Below are 19597 nucleotides of genomic sequence, written 5' to 3'. Positions count from 1 at the left end.
TTCCTCAGTTTACAATGACATCTCACAAGATTATGGTGAAATCTAACAAAATCACAGAAAAGTGTGAACTCAATACGGATTATGCTGATTGGCTGTTTTTGTCACAATGCAGATAACAGTAAAATGAGTAGCTGAAGAATAACTGCTCACAGAGCCCTTGGGGGCTGAAGAAATATTGCTTGTGTGATATTTTCTACTCAGCTTTTTACAGATATATTGAGTGACTTTCAAGTGATTTAGCATTTGAGGAACATGTCCCTTTAAGCACTGCATAGCAAAAAGAAAAGGGTTGAATTTGGCAGGCTCGGCTAAATTATAAAAAAATATATGTTATATGATATATTATATTTCTAAAATAAAAATAACATTTTCTTCTACATGAAGAACAATGCTATTGCAACTATTTCTTAACACACCTTCAGCTTTAGCGCGCCTTCGGTCTACTATGGGGAGAGGGAATTCACGTGGCCAAGCTATCCGACCTTTTCACTTGAGCAAAAACTTTTTCCTTTCAACTTATAATATGAACACAAGAATTAGAGCACTATTGAGTTAGCTTGAGCCGTGTTAGCGCCAAATAACGCTAATATTTTTGCATTCCACTTGTAGTCTAGGCCAAAATGTTCTAAACAAAGACAGCATTTTATTTTTACGCTATAATGTCCCTTAAGTTTTAATTTTTTTTAACAATAAATTCTTAGCTAGTTCCTGTTCTACGGCACCACTTCCACAAATCGCACACCAGTTGTAAATGGGTGGTTCTTAATTAATGGTATCCTTGAATTATCTATCTATGTATCTATCTATCTATCTATCTATCTATCTATATATATACACACAGATAGCTGGGATGTGCACTCTGATTTATGAGTTTGCTGCCAGGGTGCTAGTAGAATTAATAATAACAATGATTATCAATCTAGGATTTGTCTTTGATAACCACTATTAAAAAAAGTACACACATTTAATATATTGAAAATTTACTTTCCAAGTGGACATTAAAAGGGTTAATAAAGTTACATTCTTCTCTTCATACACACATGCATGCTATCCCTTTTCTTAGCTTCATCACACTTCAGGAATGAGACATTTCCTGTCTGTTCTCCCTCCTCTGTTATAATGCTGGATCCTTTCACATTGCTTCTGGCAAATAAACTTATAGTATCTGCAATAAATCCAATATACATACTCACCATGCATCTTATTGGCTAGATGTTTAAAGGGACAACTCTGACTAAGTTAATTTATAACATTCTATAGAATCCTGTTATAGCAAGTGGATGCTTCCACTAAATTGTTAGTCAACTCTTTGTTTTTGCATACATTCATATTAATGAATGAATGAATGAACAGTCACATCTAATATCAATAATATTATTTCATTATGTCTGTTATTTTATCGTTGCTATATATCCAATGACTCATTCTATTACAATATTAACATTATTCTACAGTTTTTTTCTTTCATGATTCAGGTAGAGCATGCGATTTTAAACAACTTTCTAATTTACTTCTATTACCATTTTTATTTGTTCTCTTGGTATCTTTTGTTGAAAAGAAAGGGCATAAGCTTAAAGGGACAGTCAACACCAGAATTTTTGTTGTTTACAAAGATAGATAATCCCTTTATTACCCATTCCCCAGTTTTGCATAACTAACACTGTTATATTATTTATACTTTTTACCTCTGTGATTACCTTGTATCTAAGCCTCTGAAAACTGCCCCCTTATTTCAGTTCTTTTGACAGACTTGCATTTTAGCCATTCAGTGCTAACTCCTAGGTAACTTCACACACGTGAGCTCAATGTTATCTATTAAAGGGGATAGTTTTTACCATCCCACAACTGGCAAGAAATCTGGAATAAATGATTATTTTACCTGTAATGCTACATTTGTGGTGTACCTCATTAAGTGCCCCTGTGGCATGATCTATGTCAGAGAAACGACACAGAGGGTAAGAGACAGGATTGTGCAACACAAATCTAGCATCAGGAGGAAGGACCAAGAAGCAATGGTTGCTTGCCACTTTTTATAGGCAGGCCATTCTATTTCTCATTCTATTTCTCAGCTAAGATTCCAAGTAATAGATTGGGTCCCTATGCCAAGAACAGGTGGCAATAGGGAACTGATAAGGGAATTGAAAAGACAGGAAATGTTTTGGATTTATAAAATGGATGCACTAAGCCCAAAAGGCATTAACAGAGATTTTGATTTAAATGTATTTATGTAATAGATCTTTAAGTAGCTGCTTTATATTTATTTTTATTTGTGTGTATTGAAATTTTCTTCACTTTCCAGCATGGGGAGCTTATCCTTCTGAGTTTGTTGTGGAGGAAAGTTAGAGTTAAAGGGGAGGTGCTACACACCTGTGTAAGGTATTTAAGGTGATATTGTACACATATGTATTTGACATGACTAAGGGTTTGTAACCCGAACCGTAGTCTGCTTTTTTGTACCTGCTCCTGAAGCATGGAATAAACAGTTTATCTACAGTGTTTGGTGGTGCTGCCTATTTTTGGACTTTCTATGCCCTGCTCTCAGACAACTGGTTGCGCAAGAGCAAGGGGTACATGTTGCATGAGCAAATGATAAATATAAACAACAAATGCTGCCTGCAAGTTATGATTCCAGGTGGACATGTTAATTTCCTGTAACCTTGTCAAAATGGAGAACGGTAAATCTGCCCCTATATATTTTCATACCAATCCTTTAATGACTTGTCTTAGTATACAGTAGATATTATCATGCAAATGTCCGTACACCCTCTTCATATCATCTTATATTATCTTATATTAACCATACCATGTCACAGTCCACTAATTTCTCATTTCTTATTAGCACATTACCTGTCTCAATCCTACTAGTATTGATTGCCAAATCACTTAGCACATCTCATAATTCCTTTTGCTACCAGGTGGTTAGTATCTTGACATTTTACCATCAAAATAATCCCCAGATCACTAAATCCCATCTCCAAATGCATCTACTACCTGGTATAGCTGAGCAAACGAATTTTCTATTTTTGTAGCTATTCAAGTAGCTCAAAAATCTTTTTCATTTGATCTGTTGAATCCAGTGCTTAGAAGACCCTTTTTTTGTAACCTTGTAAAATGATTTAGTAAACATGGTCTATAAATATACAAACAAATAATTTAGTGGTCTGTAACTTCACACCTAAGTTGCGCACTATTCTTGTCATATCTAATACCTTTAAAATTCCACATTCCAGAACTAATATTGTCTTACCTTCTTCCCACTCCTCGCCATGTGTCCACGTGCCTTCTTTAGTTACTTTAGGTCTTTGGTACCTATCTTGTTCTGTTATTTCAGGTCTTCTATACCTCTCCTCCTCCTCTTCTGTGGTCTGGGGTTTTCTATATCTCTCCTCTTCTTCCTCAGTAATTGTGGGTCTCCAGTACCTATCATCTTCTTCCTTGTCAACAGAGGGTCTTCGGTATCTTTCTTCCTCTTCTAGTGTTATTTCTCTTTCTCTGTCTTCCTCTTCTTTAGTAACTTCTGGCCTCCCAGCTCTTTCCCACTCATCCACTGTGATTTGGGGTTTCCCATACCTGTCCTCTTCCTCCGTCGTAATGTCAGGTATCTTATATGTCCCCTCATCTTCATCTGTAATTCCCGGTCTCCTGTATCTTTCTTCACCCCCTTCTGTAATTTTGGGAGTTTTGTACGTTTCCTCATCTTCTGTTCTGTCTGGACGCTTCTCCTGCTTTTTGCCAGCTGTCTTCTTGGTGGGTTTAGGAGGCTTCTCCTTCGGTTTCTTGGTGGGTTTTGGTTTCTTCTCTTTGGGCTTCTTTGTGGGTTTAGGAGATTTTTCTTTCTTAGGGGGCTTCTTTTCTTTAGGTTTTTTGGTTGGTTTGATGGCTTTTTCCTTTTTTTCTTTTTTTGGTTTTTCTTTTGCCTTCCCTGGTGGTTCTGTGTGGAGATAAATATTATAGTAGCAATGTTAGAAAGCACAATTAACATTTCTTAAAAATATATTAGCAGTAGTTATGTTGTGTTTAAGTTGCTACAAATGCTTATGTTGGTCACTTCATTGTATGTTCCTTCCTCCACCAACAGCCCATTTAGGTTTACAACCTAAGAGCCATAGTTTAAAATACTGCCTTAAACAGATTTCTTTCTAGTTCCCCACTCTTCATCTTACCATTTCCAAAAATCAGGTCTACATATTTCTTGGTGTACGCATTAATATAGATATGTGGCACTTCATTTTCTACATATACACACACAGTACTGTGCAAACATTTTAGGCAGATGTGAAAAAATGCTGTCAAATAAAAATGCTTTCACAAATAGAAATGTTAATAGTTTATTTTTATCAATGAACAAAATGCAAAGTTAGTGAACAGAAGAAAAATCTATATTTAATGCGGTCAACCTTTTGGCTTCAAAACAGCATAAATTATTCTAGGTACACTTGCACATGCAGTCAGGGGAGGCAAAGCCTCACCTGTCATGAAAAGAAAATAATGTTAAAGTTGCGCAACAACTTAGAAGGTGCTGTATGGAGCGCACGCCAACTGTCTGTCAGGTGTCACATTTCATCATTAAAGTGATTGTAAACTTTAGTATTTCAATACACAGTATTTAAAATTATTTATAAAAGCAGGGGGATTTTAATTCATTAAAAATTTTAAAGACGCTCCCTTTGTAAAATATTTACCATTTAGAGATGGTAAACATCGTCCTATTCCTCCGCCCGCATCTCATACTTGATTTAGCTAAGCGATGACGAATCCGGCTTCATCCAATCATTGCATGCCCCACTTGGTGTCCAGCTCTTGGGGCACGCAATGATTGGATGGAGCCAATTTGGGTTAAAAACCCTTCATAAACAATGTTATTATCATGATTATACTGAACACAATATTTATTTATACTTTTAATTTCCGAGTGGCAGAAAATTGTGGTAGGGAATCAGAGTGTACTGACAGCATTAAAAAAAATGACTGAATTATTTACAAAATATTGTGTCATCTTTTTAAGACATCTCTCTCACTTATCTATAAAAAAAGCCATGTGCCTCTATTATGTAACTAATAGTGTTTTAACATTTACTTTAGGGGCATGAGTTACTATGTATTTATTATTTTAACTGATAGAGTAGGAACAATACTTTTTTTTTAAATTATAACATGTTTATTATTCGTAAAATAGAAAATGACATGTACTTGCATATTTTTGTTAAAAATGTAAATCATGTCCCTTGCTTATGGGTTAATAGAGGAAATAATAAATTAACTAAAGGCCAAGGTTTCTCTGAAAGGGTGATAAACTAAAAAAAATATTTTAAGCATACAAATGTACAGAATTTTCCTTTTCATGTTAAAAAATGTTAAAATGTTTCAGAAAAACCATTTAAATTAATAGGGTTGGGGGCGGAGCCTGGCCGGCAACGGAGATGGCAGCACAATCACATTGCTCCGTGCAGGCAAAGAAACAAAGAGCTACTTAACCCAATGTGAACAGCTGAAAACTGCTCAACACCACAGGACGACAAGAAATAGCGGAGATACTAACTGCAAGAAGGTTACAGCATGAAAGCAGGGGATTGAAGGTAACGGCTGCAGTTTGAGGCGGCGCCATCTTGCCATACCTCATGGAGCAATATACTTGCAGCAGCTGAAGTTGAACAAGACAACACGCATCGTTTAACACGGAGGTATGAAAAGTTTACAGATGAACCCAATAAAGAGCCCCTTCTCACATTTATATTGCAGAGGAGTGGCATACACATAAATGAAAGATGTTAAAGATCTAATTCTAGTAGTAATAGTATCTATCACACAGCCTGACCTACAGAATTATTTGAAGCAACTATTCCAGGCTATTACAGGCCACACTGATGAAGACGACTTCTAAATAGAGAGAGCACACCGTGCCCTTAAAGCGAGACCAAAAGGAGATTATCCTCCAAGAGACGTTATAGTTAAAATGCTACATTTCCTGGAAAAATAAGCTATTCTCCAAGCAACGAGAAAGAATCCAACATTCAAGTTTCAGGGCACGACAGTGGTCCAGTTCTATCAGGACTTATGTGCAAGAACTTTACAAAGGAGAAGTTCTCTCAGACCTCTTACTCTATTACTATGTAAAAACCAAGTGAACTACCGATGGGGATTACCTTTCACTCTTTACATTCATCAGGAAAGCAAAGTTCTGACAATCAGGAACCGGCAGGATATCCCAGAAATATGTACATATCTGAACATAGAAGCCCCAGAGTTACCAACAACCTCACAAGACTCCGAAGTAGATACCAATCCACAAAGAGATGAAACCTACAGAAGATCCAGATGGATTAAAGTCAACAAGAAGAAGTAAAAATAGCATATCTTGGATGGAAAATATACTAAGTATAATTTTAAAATATGCTAAGGACCATTTCACCTACTGGACTTGCTAAGGATCATAAGTCAAGTGAGTATGCATAACTATTCATTTTCTTTCCCTCTAGCCTCGTTTTTTTTCCCCTTGAACATAAGACTTTTACTAACCCATTATATGGAAAACTCCACTTGGGATGGCCCAAGAAACAATAGAAGAATCTCCTGTTGTAGTATAGGAGCCATTCAACTAATACGAATTGGGTTTATACGTAATTAAGGAGAAATTTATTTTAATACTTTAATTCACTAGTTACATGTAGTATATACCGTCAAAACTATTAAACTGTGGGACGCTGGGGATAGATCCCCATATTATGAAACAAGTAATTTTATCTTTGCTATTTTCTTTCTTTTTTTTTTTTTTCTAGGGTTCATTCCTAGAAAAAGATAACCTTTGTTATTAAAATAATTAATTGTTTGACATGTTACACTGCACAAACATTTACTGTTGTAAATTTTTCATGCATATGTTTAATATTCAGGTATTATACCTGACTTTTTGATATCATGTTTTAAGAATGTTTTTAGTTTGTTATTTTTATAATGTGGTCATTTGGGTCACTGAAGACTTTTGAATAGAATCCAACACCAAAGAAAAATGTAAAAGATAGGTTAGCTCACAGTTTAATACTTTATAAGTAATGTCACCTGAATTAACTGTACTCTCACACAATGTGAGAGGTCTTAATACTAATGTAAAACGCAAAATAGCACTTACCCAATATATGAAATTAAAAGCAAAGATAGTATTTTTACAAGAGACACATTTTACACAATCTCTGATTCCTAAATTCTGGCATAAGCAATTTCCTATCCACTATCACTCCATAACAGATCAAAAGAAAAGAGGAGTATTGATCCTCATACACTCTTCTCTACAATTTGAGACAGAAGAAATTATAAAAGACCCTAACGGTAGATTCCTTATAGTTAGAGGGCGAATACAAGACACTAAAGTTACTCTATACAATGTATATGCCCCTAATGAGAGACAACACTTCTTTTTCCATCAGATTTCACATCATCTAACACAGTGGTCACAAACCAGAATAATACTTGCGGGAGACTTTAACATTACATTAACCCCTCACTACAATACGGGAGAAACTAAAATCACAAACAACACAGACAGAATTTAATATCAAAATCAATAAGAGATTCTCTATCTGCACATAAAACTTAATAGACTCCTAGGAAACATTGTACGGTACAACAACAGATCACACTTACTACTCACTTGCACATAAAACCTATTCCAGACTGGACTATGTACTAGTGAGCCAGATTCTCATCCCAAATATCACTCATTCATTTATACATCCGTGTGTATGGTCTGACCACTCAATAGTCCAACTAGATATGACAGGCATAATCAATAGCCAAAGACATTTGACACAAACATTTTAAAAAACATACAATTGCACGCTACGATATTAAAAACAATGAATAAATACTTGCAAATTAATTAAAATTCTACGACTAACCCTATTAGTTTGTGAGCAGCACACAAACCATAGGAGTATTTATAAAAGAAAAATCAAGACTTACCAAAATATTTAATAAAGCAATAAATCAGCTCCAAACGGAAATACACATATTAGAGGAACAACATAAACAAACGCTCTCTAATGTTACTCTTAGGATACTTTAAACAAAATGAAACTTACTAACAAAAATTCTAAATGACTCAGCAATGAGATCCATCCAAAAGTTAAAAGCCAGTTATTTTTTATATGTGTCAGGGTTTTTTCCCTCCTTTGTTTGCCATGTGCTGCTGGCAGCCATTTTACTCACCTCTCTTGCAGATTCTGGTACATACTGTGTAATGCTGCTCATTTCTTGCACTTCCTTTTATGGCCAGACTGGTGTTCATCATCAGTGTGAGACAGGATGCAGTCTCAGAATTGTGATGTCATCACTTATTATTTAAAGGGCCTCTGTTCAGTATGCTTTGCCCTTGCGTTGTCTCAGACCTGTTTGTGAGAGCTCCTGTGTATTACCTGGCTGTCTGACGTCCCTCCTGGTTCCTGATCGCTGGCTTGTTCCTGACTCTGCTGTTCTCCTTGTTCCTGATTCTGGCTCGTCTGACTACTCGCTTCGGTTCCTGACTCAGCTCGGCTGGTTTTGATTCCTGGCTTGTTATTTGTTTTGTTGACTTTTTATTATTTTTTGCTATTAATAAAGGTGTGATTATTTTTGCACTTCTCGTCTCAGTCTGATTCCTGGCACCCTGACATTACGCAAGGGCCATGAATCCTGATGGTGCTAATAATCCACCTTTATCTGCCATAATTTCCAGGATGGATGAACAGGATCACCGCGTGGATCAATTTGCAATAGCCCTGCAAACCCTGCTGACTCGCACTGCACATCTGGACCAAAGTGTCCCACAAGTTATGGCTGCTCCTGTTTCCGCTGCTGCACCTAGTCCTACCAGGAGCATGTCTGGTTCTGCACCTCTACCTCAGCTATATGGAGGCAATCCTAATCAGTGCAGAGGGTTTTTGAACCAGGTGGGCATTTACTTTGAGATGTTACCTCAGGCGTTTCCCTCTGACAGAGCTAAGGTGGGATTTCTCATCTTGTTACTCTCTGACACAGCTCTTGCCTGTGCTAATCCCTTGTGGGAGACTAATAAACCTGTGATTTCAAATTACCCTGTATTTGTGACCTCCTTTCTAAGGGTATTTGATGTTCCGGGTCTCTCCTCCTCTGCTGCTAAACGACTCATGTCCATTTAGCAAGGTACAAGATCTGTTGCTCAGTATGCCATTGAGTTCCATACGCTTGCCGCAGAGGTAGGTTGGAACAACAAAGCCCTTTTTGCCGCCTTCTTTCATGGGCTCTCTGATGCGATTAAAGACGGAGTTGATGCCAGATATTTACCAGAGGATCTCGAGGCATTGGTGTCTTTTTTTATCCTAATTGACATCAGACTCAGAGAGAGGCCCTCTTTCAAGGAGCGCTTGCAGATGCCTCCTGTTCCATTGTCTCCTACGTGTTCGTTCCCACCCATGCCTCCCTCTCCTCCCATGCCTCCTGGTCCTGAGTCACCAGGTACTGCTGAACCGATGCAGTTGGGATTCATGCGTCTCTCCACGGCGGAGAGGGCCTTTAGGAGGAGGGAGGGGCTCTGCCTCTATTGTGGGTTACAGGGCCACCTTTTGAAGTCTTGTCCTACACGGCTGGGAAACTTTCACACCTAAGGTCCTGTCGGGGGCAGACCTTGGGTGGTTTATCCTCGTCCCCAGAACCGCTAAAGGAGAAACCTTTGGTCACAGGTTGTCCTTTCCTGGGTGGACTCCTCCTCTGGTGCTGCAGGCTATTTCATTCACAGTGCTTTTGTATCAAAACACTCCATTCCTGTTTTGCCTCGGTCCGTTTCGCTTGCTATTGAGGCCATTGATGGCAGACCCCTTCAGCCCGCACTCTTTACTCAAGAGACCGCTCCGTTATCCATGGCTGTTGGGGCTCTCCATTTTGAAACCCTCCAGTTCCAGGTGATAAAGTCTCTGCATTTTCCGGTTGTTCTGGGTTATCCCTGGCTCCGAAAGCACAATCCCAGTCTCGACTGGCGCAGGTCCGAAATTTTGTCGTGGTCTCCTCAATGTATTTCCACTTGTCTTCGGAAACCATTTAAAGTCTTGTGCACTTCTTCAGTATATCAATTGCCAGAGGAGTACCGAGAGTTCCTAGACGTTTTTGACAAGGTGCGTGCCGGTACGTTGCCTTCTCACTGGTCTTACGATTGTGCCATAAACCTGCAACTAGGAGAATTGTGCTATGGAGGAGTATGTTGCCGATGCTCTGTCGCGGGGGATCATCCGCAAATCCTGCTCTCCTGCATGGGGCTGGCTTCTTCTTTGTTAAGAAAAAGGGTGGTGAGTTAAGACCATACATTGATTATAGGGGTCTTAATCGTCTTACCATTAAGGTTGCTTACCCTATTCTGCTCATTACAGAACTCTTTGACCGCCTCAAGGGAGCTACAGTCTTTACTAAACTTGATTTGAGAGGAGCGTACAATCTTGTTTAGGATCAGGGAGGGCCACGAATGGAAAACAGCATTTAACACCAGGAGCGGGCATTACAAGTATCTTGTAATGCCCTTTGGCCTATGTAATGCTCCTGCTGTTTTCCGGGAATTTATTAATGATGTCCTACGAGATATGTTGCAACAGTGTGTTGCGGTGTACTTAGACGACATCCTCATACACTCACCAACACTTGAGGCTCATCGTTCTGATGTTACACAGGTTCTTCAGAGACTACGTGAGAACAGCCTGTTTTGTAAACTCAAGAAATGTGAGTTCCATCAGACTCAAATAACCTTCCTAGGTTATGTTATCTCCATTGCAGGGTTCTCCATGGATCCTGACAAGTTATCTGCAGTTCTGAGGTGGCCTCGCCCACTTGGTCTTCTGTCTATTCAACGTTTTTTGGGGTTCGCCAATTACTATAGAAAGTTTATTAAAAACTTTTCTTCCTTGGTCAAACCTATCACAGACATGACCTGTAAAGAGAATGATCCACTCCATTGGTAACCTACTGCCATTAAGGCCTTTGATAGTCTTAAAACTGCCTTTGCTGCCGCTCCAGTTCTGGCTCATCCTAACCCTGTCCTGCCTTTCGTTCTTGAGGTCGATGCATCTGAGACTGGAGTAGGTGCCCTCTTGTCTCAATGTCCTACGCCTGATGGTTCCTTGCACCCGTGTGGTTTCTTTTCTAAGAAATTGTCTCCAGCGGAGTGCAATTATGAAATTGGTGACAGGGAATTACTGGCCATAATTTTGGCACTCAAGGAATGGAGGCATCTTCTCGAGGGTACTAGAGTGCCAGTGCTCATTCTTACTGACCACAAGAATTTAACTTATCTATCTGAAGCAAAACGTTTGTCGCCCCAACAGGCCAGATGGGCGCTATTTTTGTTTAGGTTTAATTATGTGGTCTCCTACCTGCCTGGTAGTAAGAATGTTAGGGCTGAATGTTAGGGCTGATACCCTCTCTCAACAATTTTCGCCTCTGTCCAAGGAGGAGTCTGTACCTACTCCTGTTATACCTCCTGACCATATTTTGGCTACCATACGTACTAATTTGACTTTTCCCTTGGGGGAGGAGATCCTGGCTGCACAAACCAATGCACCTCCTGAGAAACCTAGTGGTAAGTGTTTTGTTCCTGAGAATCTTTGAACTAAACTTTTGCACACTTACCACTATCCTAAAGCCACAGGTCACCCAGGCAAGAACCAAATGATTTGGTCTGTCACTCGACAATTCTGGTGGCCAGGTCTTCATTCTGATGTTGCTGCGTATGTTGCCTCCTGGTCAGTTTATGCACAGAATAAGACTGCTCTACGTCTTCCTGTGGGTCTTCTTCAACCTATTGCTAATGGTGAGCGTCCTTGGACACATCTTTCCATGGACTTCATTGTCGAGCTCCCTGTTTCCAATGGCAATTCTGTTATCCTTATGGTGGTTGACCGTTTTTCTAAAATCTCACATTGCATTCCCTTGAAGAAGTTGCCTACCGCTCAGGAGCTTGCTTCAATTTTTGCCCGGGAGGTCTTCCGTTTACATGAGTTACCCAAGGAGATAGTGTCGGACCGGGGTAGCCAGTTTGTCTCCAGATTTTGTGCTCAAATGGGGATCCAGCTTTCCTTCTCCTCGGCATATCACCCACAATCCAATGGGGCTGCGGAACGGTCTAATCAAGCTCTTTAACAGTTCCTCCATTGCTATGTCTCAGATCACCACAATAATTGGTCTGAACTGTAACCTTGGGCAGAGTTTGCTCGTAATAGTGCTATTAATGCTTCCTCCAAGTTATCCCCGTTCATGGTGAATTATGGGTTTCAACCATCCTTGTTACCCGATTCATTCATGTCTCAGGGTATTCTGGCTTTGGAGGAGCATATCCGTCAACTCCGTTCCACGTGGGTGCAGATTCAGGATTGCCTTCATCGTTTTATGCAGCGCCAAAAGTTCCAGTCTGATCGTAGGCGTCTGCCCGCGCCTTCCTACAAGGTTGGTATGAGAGTTTGGCTGTCCTCCCGCAACTTGAACCTTCGTGTGCCTTCCAATAAACTGGCTCCCCGTTATGTTGGTCCTTTTCGAATACTCCGATGGGTCAATCCTGTGGCCTACGCTATTGACCTTCCTCCTGCAATGCGCATCTCCAATATTTTTCATGTCTCCCTCTTGAAACCTTTGATTTGTAATCGGTTTACCACTGTGTTGCCTCGTCCCCGTCCTATCTTTGTTGACAACCATGAGGAGGGATGCTTTGCCCTTGCGTTGTCTCAGACCCGATTGTGAGAGCTCCTGTGTATTACCTAGCTGTCTGATGTCCCTCATGGTTCCTGATCCCTGGCTTGTTCCTGACTCTGCTGTTCTCCTTGTTCCTGATTCCGGCTCGTCTGACTACTCGTTTGGCTCCTGACTCAGCTCGCCTGACTATTCGCTTTGGCTCCTGACTCGGCTCGTCTGACTACCAGCTCTGGTTTTGATTCCTGGCTTGTTATTTGTTTTGTGGACTTTTTATTATTTTTTGCTATTTGCTCATCTCAGTCTGATTCCTGGCACCCTGACAATATGCTAATAAACCCGACAAATATTTAGCTAATAAATTAAGAGAAAGAACAAAAACATACTCTATCCAAAATTACAAAAACAAGATGGTACTCAAGCATCAAATCCACAAGATATTGCCAACATCTTTGCGACATACTATGAGACCCTATATGACAGACAGAAAGTCCAAAAAACGAAACAGACACAAATGCTCTTGACACAGTTCTCATTAACTCCAACGATAGAGAAGCTTTAAACGCAGAGATCTTGACACAATAAATTCTTAGTGTAATTAAAAAATTGAAAACAGGCAAAGCGGCGGGACCAGATGGCCTGCCCAGTGAGTATTACAAAATGTTCAAAACAACACTAGTACCTCATCTCAGGAAATTTTGTAATGATGTTATTCAAGGGGTAGAGATCCCTACAGATATCCTCAGGGCCAAAATAATAGTTATACCCAAACCAGGGAAAAATCCAACACTTTGCCAGAGCTATAGGCCAATCTCCCTGGTCAACCAAGATATCAAAATCCTGACGAAGGTGTTGGCCAATAGAATCAAGAAAATACTCTCTTATCTAATACACCCCGACCAAGTTGGATTCATTCAGAACAGGGAAGCCCCAGACAGACAATATATGAAGAACAATAGACCTGATGGAATACTTAAAAGGGACAGGAATGCCTTTTCTGCTCTTATCCCTCGACGCGGAGAAGGAGTTCGATAGAATAGACTGGACATATATGTTTTATAGATTTAGTGTGAAGTGATGCGCTTTGCTCTCCCAACTAGCCAATCTTAATATACTACCTCCTTCCTAGATAGTTCAAATATGGTATACAAATAACAATAAGGGTAGATGGCGCTAAAAAGCAATTGGGTAACTAAATAGTGGTATATAGTGAGGGATAATTCTCAAACCTCTCTTCTAAATTTAGACTATATCTAGATAGTCACAATTTTCCAACAAACTGATTCCCAATGTGTAGTTCAATCAAATCTATAACAACTTTTATTATCAGTATTTTTGAACAATTTTGCTCTAATAGACCAACTTGTACAGTAAAATTTCTTCAAGCTTTCATAATGCAAATAAATCTAAAATCATATATATTAACTGACTGTCAGCTTTAAAACATCTTAAAAAACGTTTGATATGAACGTTTGATATGGACATATATGTTTGAAGTTTTATCAAAAATGGGATTTAAGGGTTCATTCATTCAATCAGTTAAGGGTATCTATTCAAACCTGGGATCAGACTGATATACTACAGGAAAGTTTTCCTCTGTGAAAAGCACAATTGGGCAGAAAGAAGCTACTACCAGGTGGCAACCGGACCATAGAACAAGCTATTGATGCTGCTGTTTGTTCCTGGCAGACTGCTTCTCATTCTGTTTTGCATATGTAAATATAACTCTGGGGATAGTCTCCCTAAGGGTGATGGGGGAAACCAGACGTGGACTCCTTGCCCAATGTGCTTAGAGGGATATGGCTGCACCTCACTGATGAGGCCCAAAGGAGGCCAAAATGATCATCTGGGGTTGTCATGTTCCTTGTTCAGAGGAGAATTGCCTGGTATTTCGGGGCTGGACTGACCATGTCGGCGGGATCAGACTGATATACTACAGGAAAGTTTTCCTCTGTGAAAAGCACAATTGGGCAGAAAGAAGCTACTACCAGGTGGAAACCGGGCCATAGAACAAGCTATTGATGCTACTGTACGTTCCTGGCAGACTGCTTCTCATTCTGTTTTGCATATGTAAATATGACCCTGGGGATAGTCTCCCTAAGGGTGATGGGGGGAAACAAGACGTGGACTCCTTGCCCAATGTTCTTAGCCTTAGAGGGATATGGCTGCACCTCACTGATGAGGCCCAAAGGAGGCCGAAACGATCATCTGGGGTTGTCATGTTCCTTGTTCAGAGGAGAATTGCCTGGTATTTCGGGGCTGGACTGACCATGTCGGCGGGATCAGACTGATATACTACAGGAAAGTTTTCCTCTGTGAAAAGCACAATTGGGCAGAAAGAAGCTGCTACCAGGTGGCAACTGGGCCAAAGAACAAGCTATTGATGCTGCTGTTTGTTCCTGGCAGACTGCTTCTCATTCTGTTTTGCATATCTATTCAAACCCATCAGCTACAATAAGCACAGTAGGCTTCCAATCTAAATCAATAGCTATAAAGAATGGCACCAGACAGGGATGCCCTTTGTTGCCACTCCTGTTCGCCTTGTGCATAGAGCGACTAGCTTCCTGTATAAGAAATACTAATAAAATTCAAGGGGTAAAAATTAAAGACTCAGTATATAAACTATCATTATTTGCTGACGACATCCTCCTGACTAATCCATTACACTCCCTAACTAATCTATATCAAATCTTACAGGAATTCTCGGAAATTTTGGGATATAAATTAACCTTGATAAATGTGAAGCACTTCCTTTATCAATCCCCACTCACACTAAAAACTAATAGAGATTAACTTTGATATAACTTGGACCACAAACTCCCTCACTTATTTAGGTGTTAGGATCTCAGACTCCTATGAAAAGCTCTATAAGCTGAATTACATACCACTATATAAATCTATCAGAAGAGACCTTAAAACATGTAGGAGGGGCACCTTCTCTTGGTACGGTCGCCTCTCAGCCATAAAAATTAATGTACTACCTAGAAGATGCAACCGGACCTCATATCCTTTTGGAGAGGGGATAGGAAAGCTAGAATTGCCTCATACATTCTATCCCAACACAGACAAATAGGTGTAGTAGGCTTGCCAAACATAAAAGATTATTATCAAGCAGCTAGATTACACCAATGGATTAGACCAATAAGATACCTTTTATCAAAGGACATACACAGACAAATAGGAAAATGGACTAATAAGGGACTATACAGAGTAGCTGACTTTATAGACAAAATCGCATACTAACATATAATCAACTACAGGAAAGATTACAACCACAAAAACTTAATTGGTACATTTATTTGCAAATCGCCTCAGCACTCGGCAAATATGATATTACTCAGGGGAAAAATTCAAATACTATATTAGAAGGCATTTTCAAAAACCCCACTAGAGAAAACCATATTATCTCCAAACTATATCTTTCCAAGATAACAAATATAACACTAACTAACAAAATGGGAAAATGATATAGGGATCTCTCTCCCAAAAAAGGATTAGGATCAAATTCTATACGAGTCCTGTTGAGTGCAGATCTTAGAGAAAATAGTATAAAAACATCAAATAGATGGTACCTGACGCCCTTAAGAACATCAAACTACTCATGTACCAAATCTAAACTTTGCTATAGAGGCTGTGGAGAACACGGCTCCTATAAATATAAGTGGTGGGATTGCGATAAAATAAAGGTTATATGAAACCAACTAGATGATCTACTAGGCCGGTTGCTAGACGAGCCTATAGCCCTTACCATTGCCCAGGCACTCTTGAACCAGGGAATTCCACACCTAAATCCAACAATTAAAAAATGTATTAAGATTCTATGCACAGCAACTAGAGTGTGCATAGCGAGACATTGGAAGGCAGGCCCATCTGGTTGGCAGAAAGTGTTGGATAAGATTCAAGATATTTACAATATGTCTGAGAAGGTAGCCCGGATTCAGGGTGACACTGACCAATTTAAAAAAATATGGTTCTATTGGACTATGTATCATTCACCATGAGCTGAAAAAAAGAGACATAGGTATTAAGAGATCCAAAGTTATATACAGGCACATAGTAAATAAGCCTATCCAATAACTAGAATAGCTGAATATTACATCCTTGAGCCATGGGGCCCCCAAAAAAAGATAATAGACTCTTTAATTAAAAATGAAGACAACATTTAGTTAGTTCAATTGCTTATATGTTTTATTATTTATTTATTAATAAAAAAAAACAAATGTTCCTATAACGTATATGAAAGATATCCATTCAATTATGGAATGCAAGAGTTCATTATTACAATGTTGTTATTTATATAGAGCTAGGGTATTAGGATTATTTGTGAGACTTTCATAAAAACATCATATAACAAGTTGATGCCAACACAAGAGGACTCATGAAAGGAACTCAACCGGTTACTGCTTTCATAATCTTATACTGATTGTTAATATTTTCAAAATGTAACACTTATAAGATGATAAAGGACCTATAAGATGTATTGCATGTATTAAATATGTTATATTGGAACAAAATAAAAAGAATTCCAACATAAATTAATAGGGTTGTGCACAACTGATCTCTGAAGGTTTATAGTTCACTGCTATTGATAAGGACGACTGCCACAGCTGTGATGGTGATCAGGGACATGACGCCACAGCATGAAAACACAAAGTAGTTTTATTTAAGACAGTGTTTCCCAACCGCGGTCCTCAAGTACCCCCAACAGTCCTGGTTTTCATTATAGCTGAACTAGAACACAGGTGAAATAATCAGCTGATGGATGAGAGCAGGTTGGTTACTGATCAGCTGATTACTTCACCTGTGCACTGGTTCAGCTATTATGAAAACCAGGCCTGTTGGGGGTACTTGAGGACTGTGGTTGGGAAACACTGATTTAAGAGAGGAGCATCCATTTAATATAACTCAGAGAAAGAAGGCTCCCAGTTTATTCCAATAAATTGATTATTTTACTAACAAAGTGATTTCCACAAGAAATACATTATACTCTTTAAAAATGCATTTGTCTAACTAAATCCAAATCACTTATAATGAAACATCACATTCCTTAGCCAGAATCAGACTTTCCACTGAAGAATAAAAATAAATAAAAAAATAACCAGTTTTTCTTTTCCCCAGAATCCCTAGGCAGCTGTGTGTTGTGAACCATAAGGAGCAGTGTGTTGCCTAAGGGTGCTGACAAATATTCCTGCAGTGTTGCTTAATGTAAAAATATGTTTTAAAGAAGTTTAGCAACAACATTTTAAGCATTTGATACAATATTCCAAATGGATCCAGTGCTCCCAACAGCACTATAGATAAACTATATATAGTATAGATAAACTATATATAGTATAGATAAACTATAAAGCATAGTAAAGATGCATGAATAGGCACTTCCTGCATTTGTAGGGGAAAAAAATGTGATTATTTTTTTGTTATAAAGCCAATGGGGTCTATTTATTATAGTGCGGACGGACATGATACGATGTAGTGTATCATGTCCGCCGCACATCGATAAATGCCGACAGCATACGCTGTCAGCATTTATCATTGCACCAGAAGTTCTTGTGAACTACTGGTGAAATGCTGCCCCCTGCAGATTTGCGGCCAATCGGCTGCTAGCAGGGGGTGTCAATCAACCCGATCGTATTCGATCAGGTTGATTTCTGTCTGCCGCCTCAGAGCATGCGGACAGGTTATGGAGCAGCTGTCTTTAGACTGCTGCTTCATAACTTCTGTTTCCGGTGAGCCTGAAGGCTCGCCGGAAACACGGGGCATCAAGCTCCGTACGGAGCTTGATAAATTGACCCCAATGAGTGCGTATTATTATTATTATTATTATATAGAGCATAGCTATTTTTTCTTTTTGTTTATTAGTCTGTGTTTCTTTGTGTCTGTGTGTGTAAGTGGGTGTATCTGAGTCTATATGAGTGTCTGTGAGTGTTTTTGTGTCTTTGAATGTGTGTGTCTCAGATAAGGTCACCAGCCACTGACCTCACCGCACGTCACACTAAATATTAATTTGATTTAGATTTTATTTACTCACTTTGTAAATTGATAAAAAATAATCCATTAACATTGCTATTTTTTAAAGCATTCTTACTTTATATATATATATATATATATATATATATATATATATATATATATATATATATATATATATATATATATATATATATACATACATACACACACTAAAATAATAATGGTGGTAGATAATTTTGCAAATCAGCATCTAGGAATAGACAGCAATTCAAATAAACTCCTAATGCTTAATTGCCAGGTGTCGCCTAGGAAACACTTGAGAGGTTAAGTGTCTGTTTAACATATGTTCTGAGGAGTGGCAGACAGAACTATACCAGATACCATGCCCTTAATTTGGTTTCTTCACAATGATTCTCTGTTAGCCATGCCTGCTAAATTTATTGTCAGTTAACTTTATTTATTGTCATATGCTCAGGAGAAGGGTCAAGGAGCAGCAGAGGTAAAGGGAGACAGCTTTATGTGTAGGAGATGCTTTTACATGCCTCATAAAATGAACCTACAAAATGTATATAGATGCCTTATATACTCTGCAGTTTTTTTCTCCTCCTCATCTGGTGTAATAATTATGCTAATTTCCTCAGTGGTATGAATGTATGTAGCAGATCATATCATATTTTATATATACTGTATATTAGATATGTGTATTCATGCACATTGTTCCGTAACGAATCAGGAAGAAGGTGCCCGCAATCCCCCTTCAGCTCTTTTCAGAGCCGCAATGATTCTTGTTAAAGTGCAACACACTGAGATTTGTGCACTTTTACAAGAATAATTGTAAATAAGAGCTGAATGGGGCTTGCGGGCACCTTCTTCTTGATTTGTTATGGAACGATGTGCATGAATATATATATATATATATATATATACATACATATACACATACACAGTATATATA

The 19597-nt window shown here is 38.9% G+C and overlaps 1 protein-coding gene across 1 annotated transcript in view; it reads right to left on the bottom strand.

Moving 5' to 3' along the window:
• The window catches only part of AEBP1 (AE binding protein 1), a 78377-nt gene that overhangs the window by 55510 nt on the left and 3270 nt on the right, over positions 1–19597 (bottom strand). The window contains exon 3 of the mRNA XM_053718138.1: positions 3248–3931. Within this exon, the coding sequence (XP_053574113.1) occupies positions 3248–3931 (684 nt within the window). The remainder of the gene's footprint in view (positions 1–3247; positions 3932–19597) is intronic.

This window comes from Bombina bombina, chromosome 6 (assembly GCF_027579735.1).
Source record: "Bombina bombina isolate aBomBom1 chromosome 6, aBomBom1.pri, whole genome shotgun sequence".
NCBI classification, from domain to species: Eukaryota; Metazoa; Chordata; class Amphibia; order Anura; family Bombinatoridae; genus Bombina; species Bombina bombina.
This window is presented reverse-complemented; position numbering and strand designations above follow the sequence as displayed.